This window comes from Borostomias antarcticus (assembly GCF_949987555.1).
Source record: "Borostomias antarcticus genome assembly, chromosome: 11".
Lineage (NCBI taxonomy): Eukaryota > Metazoa > Chordata > Actinopteri > Stomiiformes > Stomiidae > Borostomias > Borostomias antarcticus.
The window spans coordinates 9,475,719-9,492,027 of record NC_140244.1 but is presented as its reverse complement, the minus strand read 5'-3'; the positions used below and the strand labels follow the sequence as shown (position 1 = coordinate 9,492,027).

Sequence of the window (16,309 nt, the reverse complement as noted above, 5' to 3'; positions counted from 1 at the left end):
CTTTTAATGTCTAATTTGTAATGCTTTTAATGCCCCCCCCCCGCAATTTGGTTTGGAAATGCTCCCTATTTCTGAGGTCCCAAGGTTGGTGAGTATGGCAAGCTATAAGCTATTAATACAAGCATACCGCTCAAAAAGGGCTTAATACATACAACAAACTGATCAGGCTAATCATTTTTTAATGAAAATGACCACAAGACAACCTCCTGTGCATGGTAGTGGGATACGGTGATAAACTGGAGTGATCATTTGACAGCAATTATTAGCCTTTTCCAGGAATGGACAGAAATGGGATATTTTTAGAATAACAGGAATTTATTCACATACAATGTAAAGGAGTTGATGTGTAGCATGAAGATGAAACGATACACTGAGTTTGGGTGTTTTCAGTCAACGTTGGCGTTGACCGCTTCCAGCTATCGAATGGCCGACTGGTGTAAGATGGATAGCCTAACGTTAGAGAGATAAATGTAGGCTATGGTTATGTTAATAAAGCTAACAATGATGTTGTAACATGCATGCAGCACTGCCGATCTGATCTGAACGATTGATTCATTATTACCATGGATCGGTATTGGGATTGATCAAGGGCGAATGTGAAATAGCAGCCACGAACTCAGCGGGTTTTCCGAGATGCGGTAGCCGCGGCCAGAGCTCCTGCTGGCGGGGAGTGAAGCTCTTCAACTCGCCGGTCACTGGCTCCCTGGAGGAATTTAGCCTGGCTGCAATAACGTTATCGCGAACGGAATGAATACCATCTACTAGCAAACAAAACATGTTCAATTATATTTAACCTGTTAAAACTAAGATGCCAGGATCAAAAAATAATTTCTCCAATTGATATATTTGACAAAAACAGGTTAATATGCAAGCCGGTTTTCATTGCTAAATCAAAGCGGGGAGAGCCGAGAGAGCCGGGAACGCGCGTCTACATTTCAGATAAATGTGAACTTTTTCGTGGACGTGCGTCGGCCAGAGAAGCTCAACTGCGCAAGTCAAAAGTCACCGGAAATAGCCAAGTGACTACAAATCTAGCCAAGATGGCGCGGTTCAATAGGCCTTCACTTTAGATTTCGAATCCTGGGGGCTTGGCTGCTGAAGCATTATGAGAGAGTGGACTTGTCTGATCAGCATACCCAGAATTCTGCGCGCGACGAGCCGAGTGACAGCTTCAGAAAGCGCTTAGCAATGCTTACGCAAGATTGGAGGAACTGGCTAGTTCTCATAAACGCAGAGACCGGTCAAACCATAACCCCTAACCCTAACCCAACCCTACACATATACCCTATACCTAAACCTAACCTTAACCCTAACTCTAACCCTATCCTAACCCTAAACTTAACCCGAAATGGTCTCTGCGTTTATGGGAACTAGCCTTTACCGAGGAACAAGGGAGGGCTCCATTGACGCGGATATGGAGGCATTTCATTGGTCTATTCGCGATGTTTTGGTGCGGTTTAGAGGCGTGCTCCTTTGTAGTTTCCCCCGGAAGTTTATGATATCAGCCAATTGGAATTGAGGTCGCACTCATTTCATCGGCCAGGAATCAAAATTGATGCTTATCAATAAAAACCTGATATTACACATGTCCTTTACGAAGCTGTAAAACCCAATAATTTCCATATTCAGTACTGCAAGGACGTACATCTTTGTGCCGATGTCAGAAGAAACCACTTCAGTTTATATTATTTGAACATCATGTCCATAACACAGTTTATAATACATTACTCATTGGTAGACTAAGATATGAATATGCTCCTTTCAAAGGTCACACTCCATTGGTACATTGGCGCACATGACACTACACTCACGAAGCAGAGAACCTCTTTTGAATACAATTATTTAAAATAAAAACATGCTTCTAGCTCTTGTATCAGCACTGAACCAAGAAAAGTATTAAAGGAGAAGGTCATGTTAAAATGTAACCAAGCTATTCTCAAGATCGCAGTTTGCAGGTAAGTTTGATACTCAATGAATTATAATTATTGTGGTCTTATCTCTCAAATACCTTAGTTTTTCCATACACTGTACTGTATCTACCCTTATAAAGGATAGATGAACATGTCTTCTGATCATGATCAAGGTGATGAACATGTCTTCTGATCATGCCAATACATGTGACTATGGCATGCAGCATAGTCAACAGTCTAACCTGGAAATGACCACAGGACAGAGACTAAAACGGAGCATTTTTGTCAACAATAAACGTAAAATAAAACATACAGTACCTGATCATTATAAAGTCGTAACCATATTGTTCTGGTTGACTCTGAAGGACATAAGAAACTGAGCGGTTAAATTACATGAACCATACTCCTGAGTGGGTCAGGACTACATCCTAATATGCTTTCTCTGTCCTCAACCAGTTGAGGAAGAGAACGACATCCTGCTGATGACTACTCTGAGACACTTCCAGCCTGGTTCCATGCTGCGCTGTGCTCTGTCCCAGAATCGGGTGACCAGGGGCAGCTCCATCCCTCTGAGAGGCCCTGGCCCCAGTCTCTGCCACGCCTCTGACCCTCCAAAATTCCTTGACAAACTTCACTACCCAGCAAACATCAGTGGAAGGAGGAAGTACAGATCAGATCACAAGACCGGTGAGATGACCCCTCCTAAAATAAACCACGTACTGAAAGCCAACGAGTACAGTTATAAGGTCACTGGGAACACCTATGAAGGCCGAAGCCTGGCGAGTTGGGTGTCAGGGTTTGACAGCAACATATTGGCCTCCAACTCTCCTAGTGAGGACCGCAGGGGTGCTGCCACCTGCCTGCAGAGCCGGGGGATGCTGGTCGGGGTGTTTGATGGCCATGCAGGCTCGGCATGCGCCCAGGCCGTCAGCGAGCGGCTGTTCTACTACATCGCCGTGGGCCTACTGCCCCTCCAGACCCTGCTGGACATGGAGGAGGCTGTGGAGAACGAGAGGCCTGTGTTCCCTGTACTGCAGTGGCACAAACACCCGAATGACTACGAGAGCACGGACGCCGGGAAGCTGTACTTCACCAGCCTGAGGACCTACTGGCAGGAGAGGATCGATCTGGAGCAGGACGAGGATGAGCAGGAGAGGGACGTGCCCACAGCCCTGGTCAACGCCTTTCGCAGGCTGGACAATGACATCTCCCTGGAGGCCCAGGTGGACGACAGAGAGGGAGGGGACTCTTTCTCCCACTTCACCCCACTGAGAGTGGCCCTGTCAGGCTGCACAGCCTGTGTGGCCCACCTGGATGGCCAGATGCTCCACGTAGCCAACTTGGGGGACAGCAGGGCTGTCCTGGGGGTGCAAGAGGACGACGGCAGCTGGTCAGCTCTCACCATCACCAACGACCACAACGCCAACAACCCGGAGGAGCTCCAGAGGGTGCTGTCGGAGCACCCAGCCCAGGAGAGGCGCACCGTGGTCAGGCACGACCGCCTCCTGGGGCTGCTCATGCCGTTCAGGGCTTTCGGAGACATCAAGTTTAAGTGGAGCGGCGAGATGCAGAGCCGAGTGTATGAGAGATCTCCAGAGATCATGTCCGCTAATGAGTTTGCCAAGATGCTCCCCCCAAATTACCACACTCCCCCATACCTGACGGCCGAGCCGGAGGTGACGCAGCACCGCCTGAGGCCCAAGGACAAGTTCTTGGTGCTGGCCACAGACGGGCTTTGGGAGCTTATGCACCGGCAACGGGTGGTACAGGTGATCGGGGAGCACCTGACGGGGCTGCAGTGGCAGAAGCCCATCTCTAGTGCTTCCTGCACCCTGGGCCAGATGCAGCGCCTCCTGCTGGAGAGGAGGAGCCGGGCCCTGTCAGCCCTGGAGGACGAGAACTCTGCCACTTACCTGATCCGCCACGCGCTGGGGAGCGACAGCTACGGAAGCGTGAACGCTCGCCGCCTTTCAAAGATGCTGAGCCTGCCGCAGGAGCTGGCAAGGATGTACCGAGATGATGTCACCATCACTGTCATACACCTCAGAAGCCCTGATCACAATATTTAACACCTATGTCTAGAACTAGCAGTCACAAATGTATGCCCTTATGTATGGGCCAGTTGACCTATCTTAACAGCCCTGGTGTCTAGACCTGTATGTACAGGATGCTTTCTGATGTTACCTTGATATTCATGTTCCATACATTTATATATATATATATATAAATAAATGAATCTGTTCTCACTGACCAATTACTACCCAATTCAACATTTAGGCAAAAAAAAAACAGTAGAAATCACTGTTGCAGTAACAATACACAAACACCAGAATTGACTTTAAAATAAAATTTTAATCAAGGTCTTTACAAAATCAAATCTTGATTAGAAAACAGATACTTAAATACCAAATGGTCTCTCTCTATACGAGCACAATGAGTAACCAGTCAGTACAGTTCCACAGCTCATGGAGCTTAATCATTGGATAATATTCTGGTGCTGGAGGAGGAAAAAACCAAGACAATCTTCTCTGAAAGGTGTAAAATCGTCCTCTCGTTGTGTCGAGGTTGTTTACAGTGTAACACTTCCTCAGGGAAAAACATGCCCATCAAAGCTATCAAGCACAAGACAATGTTATCAACAATAACTGGCATAAACTTTACAAAAGATAAAACGGTCTGTTGTCAAGATCACAGGAGCGATGACACTCCTCGGGGTGAATTGATCTTCCGGGGTGAGAATCCATCCCCATATTGACACAGCAGGTGCAGCTCAGACTCCTGTGATGCCATCAGAAACCAACCTCCACTTACTGCTGTCAGGGAAAACAGAACTAAAACAAAACAAAAACTGACTTAATCTATTAACATGAAAGGAAAACAATCTGGCAGAATTTGCAGGACTGAAAAACTGAGCAGAGACAAGATGTCTAAACTTGAGAAAGAGAAAGGGGGGATTTTGATGATGGTCAAGTGTCCAATCATACTGCAGATGGCGAGAGTAGCGGCGTGATCATCGGCGAGGGGGCGGGATCAGGAGCTGAGTGGCTGTTACTGAGTCAGGAAACAGGTTGTGATAGGTCGGAAGGGGGACATATGCTGCTGTTATCATCTTACCTGTGGATGAGAAAGAGATTAAACAAGAACAAGACAGACCAGATAATACATGAAAATACACAATGAACACTGAGAAATTTATAAATTTTACCATGATAAAAAAAACAAACCCGTAAAGAAATATGAAGCCTGACTATCAGAGAAGTCCCGGATGAACATTGTCTTACCAGCGAAGTATCTCCCATGTAAGGCGTTGACGGCCGCCATGGCAGCAGGAATGGTGGGACATTTCACATATACGTTGCCCTAGCGACAGAAACAACACAATAAGTCAGGACTTCTGTCACTCACCAACGGGAGCCGCAAAATTCACCAAAAGGTAAATATATGCTTTTGCTAATTTTAACATGTACTTAAATTAGTGAAATAGTGAGATGATAGTATACAATTGTGTGAATATCCCTGAACATCTCATAACATTTACTATGCCAAGGAGTCGTTACATTACTCCAACTGTAGCGTTCACACAACTATCCTCGTTTAACCAGCATACAAGACAGCAACCCGGGCAGTCTCCATGTTAAATTGTTTATATAAAAAATATTCCACATGAATAGCTGTCAAGTTGAGGATTTATGGCAATAAATTTCAAAGGAATGATTTGTCGGGTGATTTGTTATGGATATACAGCTGCATCTCAGAAAATTAGTATATTGTTGAAATTATTATTTTTTTTTTCTGGCGAGACCACGACTCCAACCCTGGTCCTCGGTAGGCAGCTGCATCGAAGCCAATGCACTAGACCGCTACGCTAATGGTCCCACACTCCACTCATTTAACTCAAAAGTCCCGGCTAGGTTTTTCAAGCTGAAACTCTCAAATTAGAGCTAACCCCGGACTGCGAATTTCTTCGCCAGTCCACAAGTTTCCTTTACGCCATTTGCTGCTAACCGAAACCAATGAACCTGTTGTCCCCCACCTATATTTTAGAACACACGGGTTGGAGAACTTAATAATAGAAAGGTTTGGAGACAAACAAAAACTTGTCCAAAAAGAAAAAACTACATCAGATTAGTACTCAGCTCTGATTGGCTCACCTCAGTAGAGTTCTTGTCAACGTATATGTGAACGACTCCTCCATGTTTGTTACATTCTTCAATGACGTCATGCTGGATGTCGACATCCCAGCCAGGGGCATCCTCACTAGAGTCAGAGGGAGGGAGACACGTCAGCCCTGATGATTATATACAAGTCTTCTCAGGCCTGATCAGCCATGATGGCTATACCTGTCCTGTCTTCTCAGGACTCATCAGCCCTGATGGGTGGATATAGCCCTGAATCTGTCATAACAGACATACAACAGACATTCAACCACTTTAGCTTGTGTGCTAATAGATATAACCGCTTTAACAGTGTTAGTAGACATGTTCTGGGGGGTCTCTATAGAACATTTAAAGTGTGTACAGGACAGGTATGTATAGTTGACAGGTGTGTACTACGTACTTCTGTGGGTTAAACATGTTGGAGAGCTGGAAGCAGTGTGTGGCCAGAGGCTGGGAGGGCAGGTTCATAGCCTGGTTCATGGCCTGGTTCATGTTCATGTTCATATTCATGTTCATGTTCATGCCTGGGTTCATGGCAGCTGGAACACAAAGGAAGAGCTGTTAGGTCAGAGCGTGTGATGAAGGTACAATCAATATCAATAAATACACTGTATGTGGGTGTGTGATTTGGGTCAGGTCTGTGTGTGGTGTGTCATTTGGATAAAAGCGTCTGCTAAATGACTAATGTAATTTTTGTCCATTGTTACGGAAAGTCTATGGGTTCCGAGTGAGTATACGTTGTGGCACGTGTGTAAGAGGTCTGTGTGGCATGTCCGGAGTGCGTTTGGCTTGATAAGACGGGCACTAGTGGGGCCAGTGAGACCAGGTCACCTACCTGAGACGGCAGCCATGGCTCCGATAGCGATGGCCCCACTCATCTGGAGGGCCTGCTGGGCAGCCGGAGGGATCTGCAGACCAGTACCTGAACACACAGCAGGTGTACAGGTAAGAGGAGGGTAGGGGTATTGAGATGATAAAGCTTTGGGGTGTAGTTCAATTTATTTAGTCCAACACTAACTGAACAGTTTACAGGGAAATGCCAGTATAGCTATCAGCATAGTGTTTACTATACTAGTGTAGTAGTATTACACTAATATTATTAGTACTATGTGATGTTTACCCTCTGCCAGGCGTGCCATGAGCTGCAGACGGCCGGTGGTGCCCAGGTCGATGCCGGTCCTCTCTAGCTCGTCGCTGTCCAGGAAGGAGCTGGCGGTGGAGGCGTCAGTGCGCTCGGTCACGTGACCCACCTTCATGGGCCGTCCGGCCAGCTCAAAGCCGTTCAGCTGCTCCAAGGCCTTCTTGGCGCACTCTGCATCCGCAAACTACACAAACACACATTACTGGATGTGATTACAGCATTACCGTTTGTGATTTAGCCATATCTTTAGTGATAGAGAGAGAGGGGGAGAGAGAGATAAGAGACTTACAGTAATGAATCCATATCCTTTAGATCTTCCTGTTTCACTGTCCATCATCAGCTGGATGCTCTCAATCTACAGGGTCAAACAACATGGTTAGTGCAACCATCTTAAGACCTTTTTGAAGAGTAGCTCCATCTAAGTCCAGTGCTGACGGACACTAGCAGGGTCAGTGGGAGGAGCCTCACCCTGCCAAAGGGCTCAAAGATTCCCCGCAGCATCTCCTCTGTGATGTTGAAGTGCAGGGAGCCCACGTACAGTCTCATTGGCCCAGCGTTGCCCTTCTGCAGGTTGTTGGCCATGGCTGCTGCTCTGTTCTTCTCAGCCTATAGACACGCACACATGCACGCGCGCACACACACAAAGAAGCAAAGACACACAGTCACATGTAGACAGCTCCTGCACGGTGTTGAGGCAACAGGGTGTGTGTTGAGTGCATTGAGGATTACTGACCATTACCTGTGAGGCCTGGACGATGATGGGCACGCCCAGCAGCCTCTGGCCAGACAGCCCGATGGCCAGGGGGACAGAGTTAGCCTCCACAAACTCGATGTAGGCGATGCCCTTTGACCTCCGCGAGTTCCTGTCCGAGATCATGCGCACATCTCGCACCTGCGAGGGAAGGACCACAACACCAGCTCAGTAAGATGGCCAGCGCTCTAAACTACTAATCCGTATGTGGTTTATCTTACTGGCCGAAGTTTCAATTGAAGCGTTTCAGATATCTAGCTAACTTCAAATTACTTTCAAGCTGACCCACAGCTAACCAGGGCTCTTTCACAACACTAACTTCATTAGAGAGAGAAAACAGAGGAGGTATAGTGGGCATAGTTATAGAATCACTGACTGTTCTAAAACAGGGGTGCAAACTCACCAGTGGGGGGTCTGGGGGTATGTCCCCCCGGGAAGACATTTTTAAAGGTGGATTTACAGTGGATTTTAGCATGAGGATATGGGGATTTGTCAATGTGAAGCACTGGCATTTTATATTTTCCACCTGCATCTTTTCAAGTGCTGGTGTCTCTTTTGCTCCTGCTGTTGGTCTCACTTACTGAAACATGTAGCACACTAGTTTTAGTGACTAAATATCAGTAAGATTTTAGTTGACTAAATCTAAAGTTTAACAGATGTAGTTAAAGTGTAATGCATTATTTAAGCATTTCTCTAGAATTTCCTAACTCATACACCTGAGAAAGCATGTTGCACTAAGTGCACTTTCCCATTGCACAACAGAAAAGCACGTCTGTTAGATTCGTGGAGGATGGGGGCACTCAATGCAATGAACCGGTACAAACGTGCAGGAGTTCAAGCGAGCAGCAGTGTGTTTGTAGCCTAGGTCCAGACATTCAAATCCACCCACTCCACCGAGATCTCAACGTTAACTGACATTCTGTCTGGTATCAAGCTAACGTCCTTGTGGACTGGGCTATTTGGTAGAAACAGCCCAATTTTTTTTTAAGCCATTTCGAGTTTTTGATTGATTTTGGTAGGCTACCATCAGCCCTATAGTTTATCGTAGTACAACAATAGATGGATGTAGAGAACCTATTAGAAGGTGAAAGTAGTTTGCGCCCCATATATAAACCACACACAAGCTTAACTGCACTACCTTATAAACCCCCCTCCTCTGTCTTTTTACCATCTAGTTAACGTCACCCGTGCCATGTCTAGTAGTGTTGTCACAATACCAAAATTATAATATCCCGATACTGAAACGACACCACGGCAAAAAACGAAAACATCCACTAGTCTGACACTCAGATTGAATTGCCATTCCGATTCAGGGGCTGGAGCCAGGCTACTGATCCTCTGCTTCACTCTGTCCGCGCGCGCAGCAGAGTGGGTCGCAGCCTGCGGCTCATTCTTAAAGTACCGGTACTAATAAAATGGGGTATTGTACCGTTTTGGGGGGTAGGTAGGTAATTTCAAAAACTGACCAGATCTACACGAATCACACACCCCTGTAAAACCACTGATAGTTCTAGTACCAGTGACAGCTAGAGAGAGCGAAGTGCTGCAGACTGACCTTGCCCACGGCAGAGAAGAACTCCTCCAGGTCTCTGGGTCGTATCCTGGCAGCCAGCTGCATGCAGAACACTGTGCGGGCATCCCTCTCCTCTGGGGTCAGGTTGTCTATGGGCTGCCTACACACACACACACCCACACACACACAAACAGTTAGCATGCTCAAACACATCAATAATACATATATGTGTATGCAATGTGTAGTTAAAGAACAATATAGATTTTAATCATGATCTGAAGTGTGTAGACCACCCACCTGACTGGACTCTTGTCTTTCTTAAAGGGGCTTCTGCTCCTGGAGCGTCTTCGGCTGGAAAAGACCAGAAACCCATCAGTACAGCTTAAGTAGACACACACACACACACACCACAGCACAAAACATCTAGTCACACAAAGGACATAAAGTAGTGTGATAGAAACCTTAGTTTGATGGCAGCAGGAGGGCCAATCTTGCCTCTGGAACCACCGTTAAATTTGGGCCCAGAGCTGTGATTGAAAACAAGGTTGGTCTCAGTATCTAAGACTGCTGCTGCTACTGCTCTCCTACCGGGGAAGCCCAGAGGCCTGGAGGGGATATGTGTATGCAATGAGTGAGATTGAATGTGATGTGTTTGTAAATTAAATGAGAGCGTGTGCACATTGGGAGAAAGAGGACTAGGGACCGTGTGACAATCCTGGCCTTTCTAAATGCCACTATATGAGGTTAATCAACTCTGATCACTATATGAGGTTAATCAACTCTGATCACTATATGGGGTTAATCAACTCTGATCACTATGAGGTTAATCAACTCTGATCAAGGAATGAATCTGCTTCATTCCAGCTCTTCTGCCATCTCAAACGCTGAACCTTTGACCCTGCGGTTCTGACCCTACAAGCTGTTCTCCACACAGATGGGGCTGACAGACAGGGACAGCATGTTGCCAGGTGACGGGTAAGGGGATACATACAAAGAGGTCTTGTGGTCTCTGTAGCGTCCCCCGCGCTCCCTGCTCCGCGAGCGGCTGCGACGGCGCGCCTCCTTGCTGCGGCTCCGCTTGCGCTCGCGACTGCGGCTCCTCTTCCTGTCATGGCTCTTCTTCCCGTCGCGACTCCTGCTTCTCTTCTTGTCTCGACTCCTGCTCCTGCTACGCTTCTTCCTGAGGGAGGAAGAGGACACAGGGGGGGGAGGGGGTTACACTGGCGGGTGTGTACGCTACCATGTGTGTCAGTTAGGGCTTGCCCCCAAACGTTCAAACGTTTATTATAAACTACAAAAACCGTGTAGCGGCTAAATGCCTCCGCCCAACAATGCAAGTTGCAGTTAACATTCAGTTGACCTTTGACATTTGAATACCAAAATCTAATCCAATTCATCCAATTTAAGTCCAAATGGACTTGTACAAACTATGTAGAAATTCTGTCAAGCCGTTCTTGAGATATTGTGTTCAGCAGGCCAAAAACACCTTTTGTAAGGTCAGTGACCCTTGACACCCACAATGTAATCAGTTAATCCTTGAGTCCAACTAAACATTTTACCCAAATATGAACAAATTCTGTTAAACCTTTCTTGAGATATTGTGTTCACCACGCCAAAAACACATTTTGTGAGGTCACAGTGACCTTGAACTTTGACCACCAAAATCTAATCAGTTCATCATTCAGTCCATCTGGACTTGTTGGCCAAATATGAACACATTCTGTCAAGCCATTCCTGAGATATTGTGTTCACTAGGCCAAAAACGCCTTTTGTGAGGTCACAGTGACCCTTGACCCCCACGATCTAAGCAGTTCATCCTTGAGTGCCAGTGAACATTTGTACCAAAGGGGAAGAAATTCTGTCAATGCGTTCCCGAGATATTGCATTAACAAACATCGGACGGACGGACAACCCGAAACCATAATGCCTAGCATAAAAATACAATAACGAGACTAGGGCCAAACCTAGTGCTACATTCTCCTGTGTATGCTGCATGTTTTGTTTCCGTCTCCCCTCTCACAGGCTTGGTACAGTCGGCTTGTTAGATGCCCATTGCTCAGCTGACCAGAGACGGGTCTACCATGTATTTAAACGTGTGGATCCAAGCCTTGTTCGGGCACTCGTTTGTTTTATCTTGCGTGTTAGTTTGTTTACTGTCTATTATCCCATTGTTTATTGCCCCTTGTCGGTTTTGTCCCTGTGGTTAGCAGGGGAGAACAGTGGCAGCTAAGACGCTCATAAGCATACATTTCTATCATGTAGGCTTGTTTCATGTATAGTGACACCAGTTTAGGTTAGAGCTGGGTGCCCCTCATGTACTTTGGGAGTAGACCAGGTGGGGATTTGTTAGGGTAAATTTAGCTGCGGCACTAATGCCTGGTCTAGGGCAGGTAGGATCACTTTTGCGTGGGGTGTTTCTTTCATTTGGCATCCATGCATAAAGTCTTCCCCTGTTTTTGTGTGTCCTCTACCATTAATTGTCCCTTGTATATAGGCTTGCTAAGTTAATTATCAGTTAATTATTTGCATTATAGTTATGGTATTCCCGACTATCATTTTTGGTGTGATCAGATATGTTTACATACCCCTAGACAGAGCTATCCGTCTTGGGTGCGTAACATCTAGTATATGACTAGACTGTGTGTGTGCGTGTATGGGACAGTGGTAGTCTATAATGCCAATTCACAGATATTAAATGTTCATCTGCAAATGTTTGTAGTGGTCCCAGGAATATTGGTAAGCCTATCACATGACATCTTTAAAATACAGATGTTTATATGCCATTTTTTCGCATGAGTGGTAAACACACTACATGTTGGCTATATCCCAGTAACCCATTATAGGTCACATACCACATAATACACACCAAACATGTTGAGTTATCAGATAAGGAGTGAGAAACTAAAGTGCAAAGAGCAAAGGGGGTGAAGACTGGAGACAACTGGTGAAACACTTTCTGGCATCTCATCTTCATCACGTGTGAGAAATTCAACCAATTATGCAACTTCCTCACTGTCAGCCAGCCACACGGTCACTCAGTCGGTCACAGACATTTGCTTTAGTAGGGCTGGCCCTGCTGTTGGGGTCCAGCCAAAAAAGACAGAGCATGCAACAAGCCTATGCCTAACAACAGTTAGGCAATGCAAAGTTAGCTAGTTCGTCCTGCCTATGCTAGCTATAGGATAATATTGAATGAAGAACCAGAAAAGTGGGGTAGTGTTCAGGGTGTCTATTGCTCAGGAGACACCCCAGCTGTGCGTTAACACATCCCTAAAACAAGGCACAGTAAAGTTTCCACGGGCAGGAAACTAGTCGGGAAAAAAGTACAAAGGCTACAGCTGCTCTGAAAGACAAACAAAAGCAGCAGAAAATCGCAGAACACAAACTAATCCCAGATGTTGCCACTCGTTGGAACTCTATATTGGCAATGCTGGAGCAATGATGCCCAGTGACATAAATAGAATTTGGGAAATAATGTGTTACTTCTTCCTTTCAATAAACGTGCTTATGAAACCCTTCATTCACGGTTAGGCTTAGGCTATACAATGTCGTGCTAGATCTATAACTGCAGCTTTCGGTTAGAAAGAGTAATTAATAGGTCTACGGTATTCCTCATTATATTTTATTTTTTAGGAGAATGAACAAGTCTGAGCTTCGTTCGGAACAGCCAATGAACGTAATAAGGCTAATGGCATTCGAGCTAGTGTGATTATGTGTATGCTTGTTTGTGTGTCAGTATGTATACTGTATATATATATATATATATATATATATATATATGTATGTAGGCCATTGGGGCTATTGATATGGGAAAACGTTGTGTGTGTGTGTGTGTGTGCGCGTGATGCGTCTCCGTAATGAGTGTGTGCGTGTGTGGGAAGAAGACTTACTTCTTGCTGCGCTCCTCGTGGCCATTGGGACTACTGGGCTTGATCTCATCCTAAGCAGGGTCGACAGAAGAACAGCATGAGGACGAAGAGGCAACATTTCAAGGCGACAGGATAAAAGGGGGATGGGGGGAACAAGAGAACATATAATGATCATTTAAAAAGTGTTACATAAAGAGTGCTAAAGTAGGGGGTCTCTGTCTATCCCACATTGTGGTAGGTCAGTTATTCAGGGGCTAGCTGGGTCTCCCCCCCAGCCAGCCGGCGGGCCAGCAGGACCAGGGATACCGGGGCCTAGCGCCCCGGGGGCCAGCTAGTAGCCAGACACTGGTCCAGCTCCAGTGGAAGAGGCCTGTCGTCTCAGTTCTTCAGCTGGATGCCACCTCTCTGTCTCACATCAGCTCGCCCTGAAGCAGACAGGGAGTCACACTGCTTAGTCACGGCCCCCCAACCAACCACAGGCAAGATTAGATGACCTGAATGCAAGGAGCTTCCCCCATTGGGCAAACTGTCTTGACTGCTTATATACTGCTGCCATACTGGACTAAGATAGCTCATGTAACTATGGACTAATATGAGAGCATGCAGAAAACTATCACATTACAGAATCTAGTCAATCATAGAGGAGAAACTCCAGAACTTACATGGAGTGACGTATAATAAGTGGTGTAATTCTGTAGTTCTACAGGTTAAACATGTCATCGGTAAAACCAGTATAGTGATGATAAACCTCTCGAGTTCCCTCTAACAAGAATGGGACATAGCAGCCTACTGTGAGAGTGGACAGGGTGACCAGACCAACTCCCTCTTCAATGATGGCAGTATAGATCATGCAGTCATAGGAGTTCATTGATGTCTTCTCATAGCAATAGAATACATTACACAGGCACTGGTCTGTACCAGGTCTTCTATATCATTATCAGCTACGCTAGATGGGTACCATATGGTCCTACCACTCCATGCACTCTATTATAATGTGGCTGCTGTGCCCATCATAAGTCTCTTATAACATTGTTCTGGCTCATCCACTGCATTCGCCTTGTAGGCCGGCCATTCCATGACCAACAATAATGTCACCAGGGGACCACAGTACAGCAATACATTGGGCAATTACTACCTTCATTTTTTGACAGATCACACTGGAATTCATGGAAGTAGAGGTGAGATATCGTTAGGCAAGTCTACAAAGAGAGATAGATGGGCATTTATTCATCGTCTGAAAAGGAACTTATAGCATCACAGCATCACAAACACATTAGCAACTAAACTAGGAATTTAGGGTCTGGGGCAGAGAGGTAAATGTCAATACAGTGCCTACTACAGTCAACATCAATGTAGCTAGTGCACTTCAGTCACAGGCAGCACTAGGGGTAGAGACCCACCTTGCGATATGGAGCCTCAAGCATCGCCTCTATGTCAAAATCATCAGCCATGGTGCTGGAGCACTGCGGAAGGAAGGAAAGCACATCATTTAGGGCCACTGCAGGTAACCACCAGACAGACCAGCCTAGTATTAACGTTACACGAGAGAACTCATGCTATCAATACAAACAATAACATACTGGCTAGAGACGTTTAACCTAATTTCTACAAAACTTATTCAAACTAATTCGTGAGAACGGCCTCGCCATCACATACCGATGAAGATGTATAGCGAGCTAGTAGAAAACACGGAAGTAGCATATCGTTATCTAGCTAGGGCGAGAAGCAAGGCGCACTAGCTAGCTATATTTGATTAGAATTGTTCCGAGCAATGATTGGTATCTAGCTACACACCGTTCTGGCTAAAAACATGAGCTACAGAAATCTCAAATATTACTTTTTCTTATTTCGGAGAAAGATGGCTTTCAGAAATACATTTATGTGGAACACTTCGACCAAGACGGGGCTAACACTAGCTGGCTAGTAGCAGCAACCCTTGGCAGCAATTTTGCAAACATACACCAGAGCTAGCTAGGTAACGTTAGCTAGCTGGCTTTCCGGTTCACATCAAACCCGACATCCATCCGGGCCGCAAACGGAAGCTAACTAGTTACCTAGTTAAATCCAGATTCTTAGGTAGCAAACATTTATTCGATGTTGTCGATTACGACATTTACAAACTTCACCAACAACATACGCTCGTGCGGGTGCACTTGCATTACAGTAATGGCTAACGCGTCGTTAGCTAGCTAGCTAGTTAGCAACTAGCTTCTACTCCGAATGGCTATCCAGGCCTTCCATGAGTGTTTTTCTTCACCGTCACAAGTACCAAAATATTGAAGCTACGCGTATCTCCAAAATATAAGCGTGTTTCGAATATTGAACAGTACAATATGTGAATACTATATTACCGATTTAAGAAGTCTTGGATGGGTTTTCGATAAATCTTTTGAATAACAATTGTGTTTCGTCGTTCCGCGCGCTCTCCTAATGGCGCATGCAACCTTGCTCTTGCTGCTGCTGCGTGACTGTTGTCAGAGTGAGCGCGAGGACAGGGTATCCTGCCGCGAGATCTTTTATAAAAGACCCCGCCGGTACATTCTGCACTATAATGTGAGTCGTATGTGGTCGTTACATTTTGTCGATGTCAATTATAATCGAGACTATAGGCTATATATGACTATTGAATATTATTTTATTTTATATACATATTATGTCTATATTTGTGTGTGTGTGTGTGTGTGTGTGTGTGTGTAGGCCTATATATATATATATATATATATATATATATATATATATATATATATATATATATATATATATATAATTATTATTATATATTTATCTCTTCTATTCTATTAATACATCTATGATATTTATATAACTCCATGCATCTTGAACATGGTATCGCTGAACCACTGTCCAAAGAGTATAATAGCAGCAGAGGGAGCCAGTCGTTCAGTAATCTCACTGGGTTTCTGGACTAGGCTTCTGGGCTAGGCCTATCTACTTTGCTATGTTGGTCCTG

The 16,309-nt window shown here is 45.4% G+C and overlaps 2 protein-coding genes across 3 annotated transcripts; one reads left to right on the top strand and one right to left on the bottom strand.

Annotated features, from left to right (window-relative positions):
• The first annotated feature begins 1,793 nt into the window (after positions 1 to 1,793).
• On the top strand, positions 1,794 to 4,005 carry LOC311315288 (pyruvate dehydrogenase [acetyl-transferring]-phosphatase 1, mitochondrial). The gene is made up of 2 exons (XM_084445923.1): positions 1,794 to 1,955; positions 2,367 to 4,005. The coding sequence occupies exon 2, from the start codon at positions 2,393 to 2,395 to the stop codon at positions 3,977 to 3,979; it is 1,587 nt and encodes a 528-aa protein (XP_084302049.1). The 5' UTR covers positions 1,794 to 1,955; positions 2,367 to 2,392; the 3' UTR covers positions 3,980 to 4,005.
• Positions 4,006 to 4,248: 243 nt separating this feature from the next.
• On the bottom strand, positions 4,249 to 15,807 carry rbm39a (RNA binding motif protein 39a). 2 transcript variants are annotated; one of them, XM_084445806.1, is made up of 16 exons: positions 15,693 to 15,807; positions 14,742 to 14,804; positions 13,363 to 13,412; positions 10,464 to 10,652; positions 9,934 to 9,999; positions 9,770 to 9,823; positions 9,515 to 9,632; positions 7,948 to 8,100; positions 7,677 to 7,814; positions 7,498 to 7,563; positions 7,188 to 7,392; positions 6,903 to 6,989; positions 6,468 to 6,606; positions 6,062 to 6,167; positions 5,192 to 5,270; positions 4,249 to 5,024 (listed from the first exon to the last, which is right to left on the bottom strand). In XM_084445806.1, exons 2-16 carry the CDS (start codon positions 14,790 to 14,792, stop codon positions 4,921 to 4,923), a joined length of 1,605 nt encoding a protein of 534 aa, XP_084301932.1. In that variant the 5' UTR covers positions 14,793 to 14,804; positions 15,693 to 15,807; the 3' UTR covers positions 4,249 to 4,920. The 2 variants fall into 2 exon arrangements, with proteins under 2 accessions (XP_084301932.1, XP_084301933.1); XM_084445807.1 differs by having other exon boundaries at positions 7,942 to 8,100; positions 15,693 to 15,793.
• Positions 15,808 to 16,309: the final 502 nt, after the last annotated feature.

Coding starts and splice junctions, on each gene's coding strand:
- rbm39a (XM_084445807.1), bottom strand. CDS start 14,792: ATGGCTGATGATTTTGACATAGAGGCGATGCTTGAGGCTCCATATCGC. Junction 7,815..7,941: donor TCCAGGCCTCACAGGTAATG/GTCAGTAATCCT, acceptor GCGTGTCTATAG/GCTGAGAAGAACAGAGCAGC. Junction 6,168..6,467: donor AACATGTTTAACCCACAGAA/GTACGTAGTACA, acceptor CTCTGACTCTAG/TGAGGATGCCCCTGGCTGGG.
- LOC311315288 (XM_084445923.1), top strand. CDS start 2,393: ATGACTACTCTGAGACACTTCCAGCCTGGTTCCATGCTGCGCTGTGCT.